The following is a 17,751-nucleotide window of genomic DNA, read 5'->3' as shown; positions in this document are numbered from 1 at the left end:
AAAGAGTGTGTTAAAGAAGACGACAGCTGTGTGTAGTTAGGATTTCAAAGTTTATTTGAGGACAAAAAAAAAAAAAAAAATTAGCAAACATGTAACAAAATGTGCATCAGATGAACATATCTGGATCTGTAGTTCTCCGGATATTTGAGGCACATGAGTGTAAACAGCATATAGATGAATGACCTATTGTTTCTGTGATGTCCATGTCTTCTTGTTTTTAACAGAGAGGATAAACTCCTGCGGTACTGAGGACAGACTGCAAATGTTGGATCCTCTCCACATGAAGCAGGATGGTAGGTTTCTGTTTTTCCAGCTCCGTGGACAGTTCCTGAATGCGCTTCTCCAGCTGCAAATGTCAAATGTGAAACTAATCAATGTCAGTGTTAATCGGTAGGAGATACAGCCTGTGATAACATCAACTTTTTAACCTATCGCATACAAACAGCAGCTACAGAGTGTGTCCATGGGCTAAAAAAAAAAATCCCTCTAGTTTAATGCAGAAAGGAACAGATGTTTTTGGTTTTACAAGTACAAGTTTGATGATCAGGACCTGACTAGACCGAATTAATCTAAAAACTAATGAGCGTGCAATGTGTTAATTTTCCCAACTCCACTGTATATCGCTAAATGGGCCAACTGCTATCTCAAAAAAACACAAGAAAAAAAAAAAAAGATCTACAGCACATTCAAAATGTTGCCCTCCATAGTCCCGACCAACAGAAGGAAAATTAATTATAGCTTCATCACGAGACAGGCTCCATGTTTGCTGGAAACTGATTTTAAAATGTTTTTAATGTTTTATAATGGCATGCAACGATCTCCGGTCAAAATTAATTTCAGAGTTGTTCGTTAAAGAAAAGCCAGCTAGAACCCTCAGGTCATCAGAGGTCTGCTCACTTGGTGAGATGTGCAGAAACTGTCGGATCTTTACCAGAAATAATCATTATTTATGACAACCTCGCAAAAATCAGCATTTTGTTCAGACGCCTATTTAAATACTACAACTGTCCGAGTTGAGATCGTGTGTTATTGACTCCAGTTTAAGATAAAACTACATCATTCCTTCTGCCTCTACCTCTTTCAGCTCCTCACAAACTGCGCTTTTTTCCACTTGTTCATCCTCTGCACTTGTCTGGAGCCAACTCTGCAACACGTCTCTCAGCTTGCACCATGCCCTGAGTGACACACACACACACACACACACACACACACACACACACACACACACACACACAGTCAAACATCAGTTACTACACACCACGTTTGAAATGGCATAAACAAGATTTGGATTTAGTTTGTTTTGGTTTTTTTCCCACCGAAGTTGCTTCTTGCTCTGCTGGAAGTTCTTCATGTCCGTCCGAATGGTGAGAAGCTCCCTCATCAGAACTGATGCTTCTTTTTCAGGAGAATTTTTCAAATTTGGATCTGAAAGGGCGCCGCAGCAGTTGATTTTAATATTTCATGCCTGACAGTTTTGTTTGTTGTAAATAAATAAAAAAAGGTCAACTACAACACCTTGAAAACCTGCTGGGGGGTGTGTAGAGCAAGTCTCAAACTCACGAAGGGAAACAAATGGATTTTCTCTGAGACCTGAACTGTCCAACTTTGAAAAAAGAAAAGGAAGAATATAAGAAAGTCAAGTTATTTCAGGATGGCATAAATGTTTAAATGTATTACGGTAAGAGATAAATACAGATTTCTGCGTCTTTGAGGTCATGAAGGCTGAGGGTGGCAGAAGAAGATCTTGAGTTCTACTCTCCAGAGGCGACTCAGCTCCAGACATGAAGCCTGTCTGACTCGGTTTCAGTGCTGCTTCAGTGCTAATAAAGAAAAACATGAATAACTGCTAAAAGAGACCAGATTTTAAAGCCAGTTTTATAAGTTAGAAGGGGAAGTACAAAATAAAATGTAAAGCACTGATAAGATAATCTGCCTGAAACATGGTTGATAACCTCATCTCCATCTGCTGCACATTTTCAGTGAGACAGACTCAGATCTGAACTCACTGGCTGCTAAGTGCTTCAGCTTCCTGCTCCGCTGAGTGAGGCGTGGAAACGCCGCCAGGACCTGGCGAGCAGAAGGTCACACTCTTCTTCTGTGGCTGCGCTCTGACATCTTGCTCCTTTTGTGATTTACCCAACGCCCGCCGCTTCCACCGCATGGCGCAGCGCCTCACGACTCTCTGCAGGCGCTGCGATCTCTGCAGGACGCGGGGCAGACGGTTGAAGTCACGCTCACGCTCTGGTGTCTGATCGCTCCCACAAACACTCACCTGCTCCTGGCTGAGCTGCGTCAGACTCGCTGTGAGGTCGTTCATGTGCGCGGCGTACGTGAGGATGCACGTCACGCCCTCCCTCAGCAGCTGGTCCCTGTATACCTGTGCCGCTCTGGCTGCGTGCTTCCGCTTGCTGCGCTGCTCTGTCACCCAAAGCCTCCATCCCTGCAACACCTGCAGCAGATTCACAATGCAAATCGATCAATCAACCAAGTTTTTGCAGACATATTCATACTCATATTTTCACACTGTATCACACTGAAATCCCAAACTTTCATACGTTTTATTAGATTATTATGTGTTAGCGCAAACAGAGCGGCATACAATTGTGAAGCTGAAGCAGATGAATACACTCCTCCAGTATTAAAACAGGCTAACCAGTTTAATTTTCCACTGCAAACATTTGGGTTTGATATCAAAAGAATGAGAACAGAGATAAACATTCCATCTTTTATTTCCAGGTGTTTTACATCTGGATCTGCTGATAAACTAAAAAAAGATAGCATTTTATTATTACTATTATCCTCATTGTAGCATAAACAGGTATGCAACAGTATTTAACCTCAGTTTATTCTGGTACCTGTAAATTAAAAAAAACAAACAAGCAAAAAAAAAAAAAACAGCTAATTAGTTGCCTGACCAGTCAAGCTGTGAGTAATTTAATCTCTGTATAAATCCATCTGTTCAGTGAAGACCTCAGAGCTTTTTTAAGAGAACATTAGTGGACAAATGGCAGCATAAAGTTTAATGCTGCTGTTTTATAACCGGGGGTGGGTTATAAAACAATATCCCAATCTCAAAAGGTGTGCGTACTCTTTCAAGGCCCAGGAGATTTTGATGCGAGATAAGAATGTGGAGGCAGGTGTTACCTTGGCCTGAAGGGTGAGAGACCAGTGCCAGAGAGCTCGCTCCGTCTGCTTAGCCTCCCTGCGTCTGTGCTGCAGCTGTTCGCAGGAAAAAGAGAAGAACCAAGAAGTCACAGCCTGTGAGAGAGCGTTAAATCACAGCGTGTACTGTACAGCAGAAACAGGACATCAGATGAGAGTCTGATGTCCCCAGAGCGTACTAAATGTCAACTAAAATGTATAGCACTCTTACTAACTTGACTTTTTAAGCTTTTCCAGGTTATTCCCAGATTATTTAAGTGAAGCTTCTTATTAAAAATTGTAAACAAAAACGTCAGCAAACCTTCGTTTTCCATCGCTCAAAGAACTTCTGGTACATCTTTAACCTCAGCAACAGGAGACCTTGTCTTTTCATGACCTGAAGAGTTATAGCAACTTTGAAGCTTTCATGTAGTAGCAGTGTAGCTTCATGTGACAGATGTATTTAGTGATAAAACGGCAACCTTGTGTCTTTGGTGCTGGCAGTGATAGTTGCTCCATGCATTCAGGGTTGTAGAGAGCAGCTTGGAGTTGTGATGCCTTCTGGCCTTTTCCATGTTTATCCTCAGCGTCCGTGCCTCTGTGGTTCGTTCCCTCCACTGTTTGAAAATCAACCGCAGCCGAGCTAAAAAAAAAAAAAATATATTATATATATATATATATATATATATATATATATATTATGTTGTGCAGGTAGAATCTAAGAAGATTTTACAACAATAATTTAAAACTCTGTAACAATAAAGCCAAGGAGGGAAATTCAGAGATAAAAGAATATTTGCTTAACTCTAATCTGTAAATAGTATAATGTGCACAAAACCCTATCAAATCCACTTATAAAAGAGATGATCACATTTGATCATCTCGCTAAAAATTTGAAATACTTTTTGACCTAATAATTTTACCCCAAGATTTTTTTTTACATAATCTATTTTCTATTTGAAACACAAAAGGAACATTTTTGGCATTGCTTCTCATCAAGTCGAAACCTTGAACATGCAGTTACTCATATGTCCTTATTTCAATTACTTATTTTCTAAACTTAGCGTCCAACTTCTCAAATGGATGTCCTTTGGCGTCTTTATCAGCCATTAAGAAAAGCTGAAAAATTATTAGAGAAACATTTTTACTTTACCTAAAAGTTCAGGTTTTACAATATTATTTTTAAACAAAGAATGTGTTCACTTGATCAGCTTTAAATATGTTCAGATCAAACTTGAACTAAGCTGAAACCATGATGTTCTGTGCATAATCATTACCTTCATTGAGTGTTTTCTGAGCCTGCCTGAGCAACTCCCTCTGCTGGTGGCGCTTCAACAGTGCACATCTCGTTACTTCTCTCCAGGCATGAAAAACCTGGACAGGTTTAGCACAAAGAGAGCAAAGGATAAGAAAACAACTATACTGCATTTTAAAATTAAGGGCCAAAGCTCAAACCTTCCGCTGAACGGATTGTTGGAAATGCTCCTGGGCTTGTTGCTCTGCGAGTCGAACCTCAGCCAGCAGCTCTGCTTTCTCCCTCCACGCTGTTAGAGATTTCCTGAGGACATATGACTCAACGCTACGAGGCCGAAATATGTTTGTCATTTCAAAGCAGCAAATCTTAAACTCAAAACTTAAATCTTAAAAGACAATAAAATTGCAGGTTCACATTTAGTCATATTCCAGTCTGAAGTTCTACAAAGTCGTGGTTAATGGCCTCCAGTCCTAACGGCCACCAGGCTCTACATTAGAATGGCCTACTCAAAGCAAAGGCCTTAATTTAATAAGGAATCTGTGACTTTATTGGCTCTCTCCATTTGATCTCAGAGAGATTCGGCGATTTGTTTAGAGGAATTGGCAATAAAATCCATGAAAGTGAAACGAGTAGAAGGGTGTGAACATTTGGAGTTAAGGTACCTGAGGAAAATCTGTGTTCGCTGCTGTTGAAGCTCCTTTGCACGTTCGCACATCAGAGACATCTCAAAGCGATGATTCTGTGAACACAGCAGTGGCTCTGAACATCCTCTTTAGTCACTTTGGTTTAATTTCTACACACTAATGATTAATCACCTCCAAGGCCACGAAGCTTTGTTTGAGGAGTTTAGCTTCATAGTGGCCTTGAATCTCCTTCAGCCTGCTTTTCTTCACTCGCCGCTTCTGAACAAACTGATGACAAAAACACTCATCAGCGTCAGGCTAAGACCTGCAGAGATGCCGACCAGAAGATAACAACAGGGCTGCAGGTAACAATTACTTCAGCAATGTTCTTCCGATTATTCTGACCATTATTTGAGTAACTGAATAAAAAAAAAAAATTCCACATTATGCAAATTTTTTATGTAACACTAATCTTATTTTATACAATGTTAGAAATATCTAAGAAAATGCCAATAACTCAATGTCTTTTAAGAAACAAAATAAACATTTTACTACATAAAATGCAATAATCTTTACTATAAGTGCAGTAGAAGATGCATATTCAGCTAAAAAAAAAAAAATCAGCATGTGAAAAGCTCAGCTTTTGCTTAACATCAATACAGTGTAGGGCTTTTCTGTCGATTATTTTTTTGATTAATAATTGGATAGCAAAGGGTTTTTTTAACAGAAGTTTAGCCAGATAAAGCTAAAACTATGTCTCTTGAGGAGCTCTGAGTGGAAGATATTTATAGACAAAGAAGGTTTTTCATCTTAAATGCAAAATGTATACATTCTTGCATAGTTCCGGATTTATTGCTGGTCTGAGGGTATTAGACTTTCATCACACTGTCATAATTTTGAGTCTGTAAGCTCCAGTAAACGGTTAGGTTATTAAATTAATTGCCAGTTATTTTAATAATTGATTATTCACCATTAATCCGATTAACTGCTTCAACCCTAAATAGCCGCTGTGTTATTTTTGTTACCCACATTCTGTGTCAGTGTTCTGTGTCCAGACGATAACTACCTTCTTCCATTTCTCTACAGCCCACCGCAGTCTGCGTAAATCCCCCTGAAGGCAGGCCTGCAGCTCTCTGGTTCTCCTGACACGAATAGATCAGTCCACCGTTAACAATGAAAACACAGCAGCTCAGACAGATCAGTCACCTCAGATCGTCACCACCTGTCTCGGATCTCAGAGCTGTGGTTCCTCCACTGCACCAGCGTGTTGTGCAGAAGCCTGTGAGTGTGCAGACGGTGCGAAGCTTCCCGTCTCTCTGCCTCTCTGATCTGCTGCTGCGTGCGTCCTCTCCACCGCAGCCAGGCTCCTCGCGCGCAGCGCTGCTCGTCGTGCAGAACCGCCTGGAAACACACAGCGACGTGTCTGGAGCACAACAGTCCGTCTGAATCGACACTAAGCTTGTTTCCATCTGCAGCTGCGTACCATCCGCTCAGAGAGCTTCTCCTCCTTGTGCTTCTCTGACCGTTCCCACCAGGTGTGAAACACCCAGGCGAACTGACGCTTCCTGAGAATCCAGACACAAAAACAAGTCACACAGGAGGAGATATAGACAGGGCCTGCATTCAAGAAGGTTAAAAACACCCAAATCACCGATTGAAGGCTTCGGCTTTGAATCTTCTCTGTTCTCGCAGCTGTCCCTGCAGAGTGAACTCTACCCAAGACTGGAAACATCGGGGTAAGGTCCGCTCAGCAAACCAAACGTCCGCGCGACACTCCACTTCCTGTAGAAAAATTAATTAAAAATGACAAATTTGACATTTTCAAGTGAGAAAGTAGGTAAAATAATTTTTTTTTCTTCTTGAATCAATCTGTGATGAAGGGTATAATGTTGTTGTTATGGACAGTATATGTGTGCTTTTGTGATACAGTCTTATTCAGCCTTAACAGAAAATAAAGTGTACCTTGATGTATTTTTTTTTCTCAGCTGGAATAGGACTTTTAGTTTCTATTTTATTAAAATAGCTTCTGTTTTATTAAAATAGAAACTAGATGTTTCCAAAATAGAAACTAAAATATTTTAGTTGAAGTCCCAATGAGTTCAAGATCTTTGAAAATACCTGCATATGAATCTGTTCAGCAAGCGTTTCTCTCCAGTGGTGGAAGCAACGCCTCAGCACAGAAACCCTGCAACATGACAGACAGTTCAAAAATGTTTGATTTATTCCTGGAAAGGTGGCTAGAAAATGGAAAGGTGACCTAGAACCTGTAAATATTCAGCGCCTTGTCGATTAGGGGCTGAAAGCTCTGATCTTCAACCTCCTCCAGCCGATCCGTCCACAGCCTCCAGTACTTCGCCAGCATCTACCAAAGAGCAGCTTACGTTTTGATGTTTTCACTGAAAGACAACGGAACTGCCTGCAAGGTGACGACCGCATCGATTACTGTTTGTTGACGGTGCTGGATGGCCATGTTGTTGTTCAGTCGGTGCGCTTTGGTCCAGCTGACGTTCAGAGAGAGCCCCCGCAGTCCAGCGCGCTGCGAACACAAAGTGATCAAGAACTGACTGCTCTCTGCCAGGTCGTGCTCGGTCCAATTGTTCCATTTCTTACCAGTAAATGATGCTGGAAATGCTGACATGCTGTCTGGTTCCTCTCCGCTTCTTCTCTGCACAGCTGAACATCTACATCACAGCTCAAGAGCCAAACAGTTGAACAGAGGACTATCAGAACGGGATGCATTCTTTCAGTAAGTCTACCATACACCACACACCCCCAACCTTCTCCTGATAGATCCACAAACAACCAGACAGACACAAATGAGTACATAACTGGGAATTGTACAGACAATGAGGCATGGTTTTCAACACCGTTTACAAATAATAAACTGAAAAGTGTGGTGTGCATTTGTATTCAGCCTCCCTGAGGCAACAACGTGATTTCACTGTGATTACAAGTCTGTTGGGTTATGCCTCTTCCAGATGAGCACATCTAGATGCTGAAATGTAAGCTGTTCTATAAAGTATCATCTGTGAACATAAACTTTCTTTCCATAGATTCTCATTTGGATCAACGTCTGGACTTTCACGAGGTCAGTTTAATACATGGATATGCTCTGATCTAAATCAGATCAGAGCATGCATACCTGGCTACATACAGCCAGGTAGCTCTGTCTCTATGTTTAGGGTTGTTGTCCTGCTTGAAGGTCAACCTCCGCGCCAGCCTCAAGCCTTTTGCAGCCTCTAACAGATTTTCCTCCAGAATGACGCTGTATCTATCACCACCCAGCAACGCCGGGTTAAGTTTTGAGATGTGGGATATCTCAATCCCTCGCACTCTCTGTTTGAAATGAGTTTTTTTTTATTTATTTATTTTTTTGTAGCCTAACTCTCCATTAAACTCCTGTACGACTTTCTCCCTGACCTGCCTGTTGTGCTCCTTGATCTCCCTGATGCCGTTTGTTCACTAATGTTCTGTAATGAACCTCTGATACTTTAATGGAACAACTGCATTTATACTGAGATTAAATTACACACAGATGGATTGTATCTACTAATTTGGAGACTTCTGGAAGCAATTGGTTTTTATTTGCACATACGTATTGACATTTGTTCACATTTATGAACTATTCCGTGTTTATGAATGTCTGTAATGCAAGTGTTTGTGAATCTTTGTTAGTTTTGTCTAACAGTTCAGGATACAGGCTTTCCAGTGCACCAGCACTCTGCGTCGAGTGCTCTGAACAGCCAAGCGGTTTGCAACTCGCAAGCGCCTCTCTTCATTCTGTTTGTGACTCAGAGCTTTTCTCCATTCCCTCCAATACCTCCTGACCAGGCGGAGACGACAGGCGCGCTGAGCCACGGCTACAAGAAAAACACACAGAGTAACCCTGCAACCTGAAACCAGGTCCTTTGCCTTCAGTGGAGCAGATGATAGTTGAAGGAAAGGAAAACATGAGAACCTTGTGTGTCTTTCTTGGTCTTCTGATGGGAGGTGAAACTCATCCACCGACAAAATGCTCTTGTCTTAAGGCGGACAGTGAAATAGAGAGCTGCTTTGGATTCTTCTTCTTTCTGGTAAGAAGCAGATCTATGTGTCTCTTTCCAGAGACTCCAAGCCTTTTCGCAAGAAAAAAAATACACGGTTGGAATAAATTCACGATTAATCTAAAAAAGTCAAAGACTGTAGCTCAGCGGACCGTGTGTCTACCTTGCTCTGTAAGCTCAGTGCCCTTTGCTTTTGTGCTTGATCCTCTAACATCATATGGTGCTGCTGCTTCTGCAGCCTCGTCTGCCACAAATTCCACACTGAGCTGCAAAACTCTGCAGTGTTAATGTCACACACATGGAAAGCATTCCAGTTTGACACGGTACCAGTAAATGCTAAACAAAAAAAACAAAAAAGAAACTTACTGCAAATCCGAAAGCCTTTTCCGCTCAAGGAAGGATTCAAGCATCCTCCAATGTCCTCTCCTGATCTCAATGAAAACCTTCCATCTGTCCAAAGCCAATCGGACCAGTCGCCTATTAGCTGTTTACAGAAGCAGAGTGCTTAAAACCACATCTTTGATCAGAAAATAATTCCTGCTTATTATTTAGATTAAATCATACCTAATGATTGTGCATACTGTAATTTAGTCTTTTTCTGTTTCTGCAGAGATGTAAAATTCCTCCACCCATAAAATGCCAGGTTTAACAGATAATACCTAAAGACACAAAGATCATTAGCAGCACATAATCTTGACTGTATCAAGGATATCAAGCATGTTCACACAGACATCTCCAACATCTCCTTGGGCCGTGCAGTTCGCAGTTGCTTCGTCGACAACCAGCCTATTGAATCGACTTCTATCATTATGAAATGTAAGCAACATCCAGTCAAAATACAAAGTTACACCCGTACTGGCATTCTGTTTGGCTGTTGCACCTTCCCAGAGGAGGACATCAGCTGAGATAATGCTGCCAAAAATCAAATGTTTTCTTCTGTTGCTAACTTTTTGCTTTTCATTAACAAAGAAATGACTCCGACATCAGTTCTTCTGTTTCATTTTTGTACATCTACTCTGTCTTCTCAAGCCCCCAACGCAGATGGACACAAGTCAGGTTCTGCTGAAGGTTTCCTCCTGTTAAAGGGGAGGTTTTTTTTCTCTCCACTGTCGCCACATGCATGCTTGCTTTTTAGGTACTGCTGCAAAGTAAATAGCACATCGCATGGTCACTGGCTATTCTGGCTTTCCTTTTTTGTCACACTTGAAAGGTTCAGATTATTTATGTATTAAGCCAGAAAAGCTGCATAAAATCTGTAAAAGAAGAAACACTTTTCACAACACTGTATATTTGTCTCATTTCTCCTGGTCTGTCTTTTTTAAACACAGAGGGCAGAAGAAAACTTTTCAACTTCTCAATGAGTTTTACGCGAATGACCGGATGCTGATATAGACAGGCAGCTACTACAGAAAAAAAGAACAAACAGTCCATCAAAATGCCTCGAGACTGACCTGTAGTGGCACTCTGCTCTCATTAGAAGACTCCATTCCCTCCTGGATGTCCACCAGTCGTCCCTCCATGTTTCAAAGGCTCGTCTCAGGAGGCCTCTACTGTAGTGGGACCTGTAACAAACCATATTTTGCATCATTTAAAACTCCTCAGACTCATGCAGGACTTTAAAAGTAGCAAGGAGGCTATCACAAACTGGAAATAATTATAGCAGTGCTCATTTGGTTTTCAATTAATTCTGAACTGTAGCTACAATATGTGTTCAATGTTACCTGGCTTGCAGGGGTAGAACTCGACCAAAGGTGTTGTGCATCCATATCTTCAGGAATTTTCTCGCCAAGTGTCTAGGAGATGGTTTGAGGGGTTAGAGTTCAAATTATATGCTAGTATTATTACTAATATAAAATATGGTCAACACATTGTCTGGGCACCTTATCCTGAGCTCCTTGAGTCTCCCTCCCTTGTTCCAGTTGTATCCCACTCTGTAAGAAACCTTCCTGGTCTGAACTTTGCGCAGCTGTCTAGGTTCACCCTCAGATCTGAAGGGTCGCAGTCTTACCCGGTCTGAGTTTTGGACGGATTCGCCTTGCATTATTTTAACTCAGACTTGTAATACAGACATCCTTATTTACTCCATCCTTGAAAAGATTCATTTAGACCAACTGCCGCGCATTTGTTTTTCCTGGTCACGTGACATGCCCGGAATCAGTGGGTCTGCTCCTTTTTTATTTACCGCAAGAGCAGATGGCCTTAGTGCGCAGAGTTTCAGACATTTCACATTATTTTTCAGATATATAGTATCATCAAATCCACTATTGCTGGAATATTCTCGGATTAATGTGAGGCATCATAAAACAGCACAGATATTGTAAAGTTTCTTCAGCATTTGAAGTATTAAAAAAAAAATAAAATGTCCACTTTAAGTTGTTCAGGAAGCTGAAAAAGATAAATAGCTTAAAGGTTTCAGACTTAGAATAATAAAGCTAAGTTCAGGTAATATTTATTTATTTAAGTATTTGAATTAATTCCTGAATTTATTTTTGATATTTTTGTATCATTGTGGCAGGATTGGTCCGCCACACTGCCCCGGCGAGTAAATGATGCTGACCCACTGGAACCAGTTGTCAACGGTAACGCCGATGCTTCGCTTTGGAAGCAGCTGACGTTTTAGAAGAGTTAATCAGTCTGTTAGAGCTAATCATAACAGAGAACTGAGGAAACCTTGACCTCAAATTGTTATTAAGTGTAGCATATTTGTTTAATTCAGGGGAAAATTAGGAAGAAAACGAGAGGGTCTTCGGCATCAAGGAGGAGCTGAATTTTTCAACATAACAGTCCGAGAAGGCGGGGTTTGCAATCCTGTCGTTAGTGGTAGTTCGACGTTGACCCCCCACAACATCATTATTATTTTTTTTTAAGTTCAAGTTCTTTTTAGTGTAGAGTCTTTAATAATATTTTAGCATTTATCTATCCATTCTTTTTTTAACTACAGCATTCCTGCTTTTTATGTCTATATAATTCTGTTTTTAAATTGGAAATACTCTTTCATAGTACTTATGCATCGACTGTAAATTTATAAAATGTTAAAATATTACTTTGCAATTTTAAGGGACCAAATCCAAGAACTTCATAGCACGTGTAATGTTTCATTGTCATGGTAGTGATTTTGAATTGGATTTTAGGTAAGAAAAAGAAAGTATTTTTCTATATTTCTTCTTTTTGAGTGATCTGATCTGAATGAATTAATTAGAATTCAAAATAAACAGGAGTTAAGGTGATCAAGAAGACAATAGACGCTTTCAAATTACGTCTTTTTAAAATTTAGCGATAGAAAAACTGATTCCACAAATCACAATCTATGTCTTAATTTATTTGTAATTTTTGTAGGATAATTCAGTAGAAATTTAACCAAAGCTTGATGTTTACGAACTAGATCCCAAAGGCAAAGAAATCAAGCGAACTCTTTAGACGTCCAACATATTGCCTGTAGTGTGGTTTAGAATTACTGTAAGCTACATCATTATTGACTCAATTTTCTTTAAACCATACTCAATTGAAATATTTATTGTTATATTTCAGGTAAAAATATGCAATATGATTTAGTTGAAGCAGGCTAAAACAGTACTACCTCGAATTCTATACAGGCGCGACGGACAACATGTAATCTCTCCCAGGACCTTCTTAAAGCGGTGATTGTAGGAAAATTGCTGCTACGACTTCGAAAACAGAGAAAGAGACAGACAATAATTAGAGACTGCACAGTTTCTGTGTGAATTCTTTTCTTATTTAAACCGGTGTTATTTCTTTAAATCATCCCCTGCAGAAGTGTGTGTTGACTAAAACCACCAGAGTAGCCCGACCGGCTTGATTTGGTCCTCGCTGGGTGGGTTTTATCCCCGGCTAGTTGGTTAGCCAGCTAACTAACGTGAGCAGCCAGCGATCCACGCATCATTTAAACCCAGTAAGTGTTTTATTTTAGTTTTTCTCTTTTTTTTCTTGCCTAGACATTTTATAAATATTTATCTGCTTGTGTATTTTCTTCTACTCCCATCTGCATTAAACAAACTATATGTGTAACGCCAGTTAAACTTGGCCAACCTAATTGAGTGCTAATTCCTGGTTACTGTCATTTAGAGGGTTTTGTTTAGATGCGGTTTATTTTTGCTTAATCACTGATATTTCTCACAGTTTCTTGGAATGTCCAGACCCTACAGGTTGGTAATTATCCCCAGCTGCTTTTTTTCTTTTCTTCCCCTTTTCTGGTGATTGCGCTGGCACTCGGCGTTGGCTGTTGTCAATTTACTCATTAATTAGCAATCATCAACAACAAAAGTGGTCGCCAAGGACGTTTCGCTGACGGTAGATGAATCTAAATAATTCGTTTAAAGTGTTTAAGTGTTTTTCTCCGAAGTGACTTTTTAAATACTTAGTTCAAAATTGTAGTAAATATTTCAAATTGTTCCAGGATTATGTCTGTTGACTAGAAAATAAATTGCTGGATTTTTAAATAAATATGGATATAATTAGTGGATCTCTAAAATAACAGTTAATTGTATCAAACATGGAGAAATAAATGTTGCATGAAGTTTATAATATAGGGACAAAAAAATTGCCTAGGTTAAATTGAGACACAGTGACTCAAACAAAAGCACTATGTCCATTATTCCCTACTTTATACAGATGTGGCACCAGCAAGTCTGTGCTGCTAGACTTGCTGGTGGCTCTGCAGGCTTTTCTGTTGGCCTCAGAAGACCAAAATGTTGAGTGAACTTGAGGGGAAATGCATTCTGTGGTTTCTATAATTGTTGTGATAGTTAAATACCTACAAACTACGGAACACCAAAACTAATATGAATTCAAATAACTGCAATATACTGGTTGCAATCCTTTTTTGTCTTGGGGGGGGGGGGGGGGTTTTTTAATAGCGGCTGGTCACAAGTACTGAATAAAGGCTTTGCGGCTTCTGGCAAATTTAATTCAGGAAGAGTACAAAGTTGGCTGTGCATAGATGGCAAAGTTACTGACTTGTGGTCTAGAGGAAAGAGGCTGAAATTCCCAGTGAAGGAAATGATGGTAAGCACTTAAGATGGGGCTCATTTTCAGCTGTGCGAGTTAAGCCAAGATTCAAAAGTCAGATTTATTGACCGTTTCCATTAGTTTCTTCCTGTCCTTGAAAGAGATCACCATGCCAAGACATCAGGAATAAAACCAAATTAAAATATTGATTTTATCTGCTATAGTGGTCTATGTGAAAGATGAACACTTTATACCGGCACAATAAATACTGAGTTTTTTTTTTTTTTTTTTTTTGCATACTGCTTCAGAGTGTACCATAACTTGCAGTTGAATTAGTGATAGTCCCCCCCAAAAAAGTCATTAACCTTCATACATTCTACAGATTGAACTTTCATTTCTTTTGCATGTGGGAGGCTGGATAATTTGTCCCTCAGTTTACCCTCAAACTTGTGAAATTGCGATCAAAAAGGAATATTCAGTACAAAAACCTTCAGATGTTTTCGGTAATAATTTTAATTAATAAATTTCGGTAATAATTTTCTCAACCAAAAGGTCAAGTGTGTTTGTGAAGCAAATTTTTATTTTTAGCTTTAAAAATGGTAGTGGAGAGCTTGGAGGAGTCCTTAAAACTGGAATCCCTGTTCAAAGCCTGCCATGTCATTCTGAATCTTTTTATAGTTTTTAATGTTTTAACTTTAACAGTTTGCCAAACTGTTAAATAAAATAGTTTTTGAGGCTCAAATGTAGTGTCCTCTTCTAGATTGTGGAGCAATCTTTGTTTAGGTATGGCCAAAAAATAAATACTGTATTATTTTTGAAATTGATGTTTGTTTTAGGAGGGACTTTACACATTTGGCCGTCTCTTAAAAGATTAAAACTTCCAATAGTTTTAATCGGAATAGAAAATGTGACCTGATTAAATTGTGCATTAAGAATATCCTGCTTTTGTTAATGTGCCAGTTGATCAAGCATCCAAAATCCAGCAGTTGAAACTAAAATTGCTCCTGTTGACTCACTGGAGGCAGCATACCTGTTAATTGTAGCAGGACTTTATTGATGTTGGCAACTGTCTTCCAGCAGAACCTTCTTGGGCTTGGAGCAATTTGATTCCGTCTGTCTTCCATCATGGAGAAAGATGCCAGTGAGCAGCAGAAGAATGATGAGACGGCTGTGGACCAGCCCAACCGAAAGCAAGGAGCCACCGCTCCGTTCAGATATACCAAGGTGACGCTATGGAACTGCTGCCGGTCCGAAGACGGCATCATGCAGAGATCTGCTTTAAAACTCAACTGCTCTTCTTTTTCAGGAGGAACTTCTGGATATAAAGGAACTGCCGATTTCCAACGAGCGGCCTGAATGTCTCTCTGAAAAATACGACAGGTATGAACATTCAATTGTGCCCTTACAGAAATCCAGCCAAACGTTTTTTGTTTTTTTTGGCCTGCAAACCTTAATTTCAGTAATCTCATTCCAAGTCTTAAACACTTATTCTTGACAAGGACTGTGATTACATCCAGCTTGGCGTTTATCTGGACTACTTGGTTTGTGGCCTTGTAGAATACTTTTGTTTTGGGTTCATCAGCAATGATCCAAACATTTAGTTTCAAACTGCTTTATTATTCATGTCTCATGGATGATTGTCCTTGACTCATAAATGTTTCTCAAGGCCAGGAAACAAAGCTGCACAGACATGTACCATGCTTTGAATAGGCTTGTTCTTCAGCCTGCCCTGGAGCAAGTTTCTTATTGCCTTCAGAAAGTAATGGGGAGAATAAATCTCCCTGTAAAAGAAACGATAAGTAAATGCTCAGTTGCATTTAGAAAACTTTTGGTTTGTGATGTTTCAAATCTGCGTATCAGCTGGCCACATAACTCTCAGCTTAGCATGGTGTTCAGTTCCTTTTTTTTTTTTTTCAAACCACACAGGCTTTCTCAAACAGGTCATTGCTGTCCAACTAGGACACTTTTTGTTTTAAATTGTGGCTTCACAAGGGGAAAAAATTGCTACTTGAATTGTAAAACATTAGTTACACTGCAGTGTTTTTACTGCCTTTTTGAAAATATTAATTCAATGATATAAATGTGGGTGGCTTAAAAATAACATTTGGATTTAAGATATGGCTGTAACTGTGCAACACATGCAATTTGTTGAGGTTTTTTTTTTTAAGATTACTTTTAAATGATTACGGTGAAGTGTTATCAAGTCAAAAGTGTACATGTGATGGCTCCTTTTAAATCAAGCATAGGCTCTTCTATGAAACTCCTGTTTTTCTTCAGAAGCCAGATTTCTTTTTTGACAATTTCCTTTTAGTTGTTCTTGATGCCAGGCTGCATTTTTTTTCCTTTTTAATTTTATAAAATTAAAAAAATATATATACACATTATTTCTGAGATGTGCATCTTAATGCTGTTTGATCTTTCTCCTGAATAATTCAGACAGCATTTGAGAACAACTCTACTTGTATGAATTCACAAGTCATGGCCTATCCTTTTTTAGTCCACTTGACAGATCTTTTAAAATTGACCAGCAAACAGAAAGTCACTAATTTTACTCTTCTTTGTTTCACAAAGTAACATTTTACTCATCTAAAATGTTTAACAGTAATGTCAAAGTTCTGCGTAATCATGCATTTCTGGTTTGACTTTGAATTAAATTTTGATCATATTTAACATGTCTTTATTGCCTTGTTTTTTGTTTGTTTTCTTTGTGCTGAATTTGTATTGAACCTAAACTATCTACATTTACATGCAGACGTCATGTAAATGGGTTTTCCAATATTTTTGCTAACGTTGGCTTTCAGTCCGTCGCCTTTTAATGTTCTGTTTGTTGATCCAGTGACGGCGTCTGGGACCCAGAGAAATGGCACGCCTCCCTGTACCCGACCTCAGAGAGAAACTCCCCAATCGAAGGCTTTAAGAAGGACTACATGGATGACAGAGTTCATTTGAAACGCAGAATCCCAGGTAAATAAATGCCTGATTTGACTAGTTGGTGTATTATTAGAGTTTCTAAAGTCTTGGGTCTTATCTATCTTTGGTTTTAAACATGCACAGATTTTTAAAACTAGCTATTTAATATTTAATTTGGTTTTCAATTCATATTTTTGTATAAAACAATCAGTTTAGTCAATCTGGTTTATAATGATGAAAATCTGTTTGGCCTTTAAAAGGGTTAAAGTTTTTAACCACTTGTACTTCAATGTGGATATTGTATTTTTATTTAAATCTAGATTAACTGAGTGTTTTCTTTCTTTTTTTTTTTTTTTGCCCCATTCATTTAGATCCCCGTGAGCGGTTAAAGGAGGACGACCTGGACGTTGTACTGAGCCCACAGCGACGAAGCTTTGGCAGTGGTTGTCAAGGCAACGTTGTATCTGCATCAAACACCCGGCGCCCAATAAGCCCACTGGAAAATAAGGAAAACGAGACACTCCGCCTCGGAGGCGCTCGCAGAATTGGCAGTGGGCGCATCATCGCTGCTCGAGCCTTTGAGAGAGAAGCTCGTCCAGAGAAGGAGAGGGAGCGGGAGAGAGACTTCAAAGATAAAAGATTCAGGGTTTGTGGTTTTTCTTACTTTGTTTCAATCTACCTGACTTGCATTTTTACCCAGAGGTATGATTAAGACGCACAGTTCATAATAAAAGTATTCAGTTTTTTTTTTTTTTTTTTTTTTTTTTTTTTCCGGGTTTTTTTCCCCCAAAATTTTGAAAAATTTTTTTTTTTT

At 39.4% G+C, this 17,751-nt stretch overlaps 2 protein-coding genes across 8 annotated transcripts in view; one reads left to right on the top strand and one right to left on the bottom strand.

Annotated features, from left to right (window-relative positions):
* Window positions 1-31: 31 nt before the first annotated feature.
* sfi1 (SFI1 centrin binding protein) lies at window positions 32-11,217 on the bottom strand. 2 transcript variants are annotated; one of them, XM_015042431.1, is made up of 30 exons: window positions 10,943-11,217; window positions 10,784-10,855; window positions 10,514-10,624; window positions 9,627-9,721; window positions 9,429-9,546; window positions 9,226-9,328; window positions 8,978-9,134; window positions 8,718-8,879; window positions 7,630-7,700; window positions 7,463-7,555; window positions 7,284-7,381; window positions 7,138-7,204; window positions 6,671-6,801; window positions 6,503-6,584; window positions 6,242-6,420; window positions 6,086-6,161; window positions 5,212-5,307; window positions 5,059-5,135; window positions 4,597-4,699; window positions 4,419-4,515; window positions 3,624-3,784; window positions 3,464-3,538; window positions 3,145-3,219; window positions 2,273-2,449; window positions 2,007-2,200; window positions 1,694-1,820; window positions 1,516-1,603; window positions 1,317-1,425; window positions 1,076-1,175; window positions 32-346 (listed from the first exon to the last, which is right to left on the bottom strand). In XM_015042431.1, exons 1-30 carry the CDS (start codon window positions 11,101-11,103, stop codon window positions 218-220), a joined length of 3,384 nt encoding a protein of 1,127 aa, XP_014897917.1. In that variant the 5' UTR covers window positions 11,104-11,217; the 3' UTR covers window positions 32-217. The 2 variants fall into 2 exon arrangements, with proteins under 2 accessions (XP_014897917.1, XP_014897918.1); XM_015042432.1 differs by lacking the exons at window positions 8,718-8,879; window positions 8,978-9,134; window positions 9,226-9,328 and having other exon boundaries at window positions 7,630-7,711.
* Window positions 11,218-12,671: 1,454 nt separating this feature from the next.
* The window catches only part of eif4enif1 (eukaryotic translation initiation factor 4E nuclear import factor 1), a 14,644-nt gene continuing 9,564 nt past the window's right edge, over window positions 12,672-17,751 (top strand). For 2 of the 6 annotated variants that reach the window (XM_015042428.1, XM_015042423.1), the window contains exons 1-5: window positions 12,675-12,972; window positions 15,105-15,251; window positions 15,334-15,407; window positions 16,864-16,991; window positions 17,309-17,583. In XM_015042428.1, coding sequence (XP_014897914.1) covers window positions 15,153-15,251; window positions 15,334-15,407; window positions 16,864-16,991; window positions 17,309-17,583 — 576 coding nt within the window. In that variant the 5' untranslated portion in view covers window positions 12,675-12,972; window positions 15,105-15,152. Of the gene's footprint in view, window positions 12,973-13,216; window positions 13,371-15,104; window positions 15,252-15,333; window positions 15,408-16,863; window positions 16,992-17,308; window positions 17,584-17,751 lie in introns of all 6 variants that reach the window. The other 4 variants (XM_015042424.1, XM_015042425.1, XM_015042427.1 and 1 more) reach the window with 4 other exon arrangements.

Source organism: Poecilia latipinna, unplaced genomic scaffold (assembly GCF_001443285.1).
Source record: "Poecilia latipinna isolate Pla-1442-1.1 unplaced genomic scaffold, P_latipinna-1.0 Scaffold588, whole genome shotgun sequence".
Classification (NCBI taxonomy): Eukaryota; Metazoa; Chordata; class Actinopteri; order Cyprinodontiformes; family Poeciliidae; genus Poecilia; species Poecilia latipinna.
Note: the sequence above shows the minus strand (reverse complement) of the source record. Positions and strands in the feature narration are given on the sequence as shown.

Bases quoted from the DNA above. Each gene is read 5' to 3' on its own strand.
- sfi1 (XM_015042431.1), bottom strand. From the start codon at position 11,103: ATGCAAGGCGAATCCGTCCAAAACTCAGACCGGGTAAGACTGCGACCC. The intron at 9,135-9,225 runs GTAGACACACGG...TCTTGCGAAAAG, and splicing joins CACTGAGCTTACAGAGCAAG to GCTTGGAGTCTCTGGAAAGA. The intron at 1,426-1,515 runs GTGTTGTAGTTG...GCGCCCTTTCAG, and splicing joins CCCCCCAGCAGGTTTTCAAG to ATCCAAATTTGAAAAATTCT.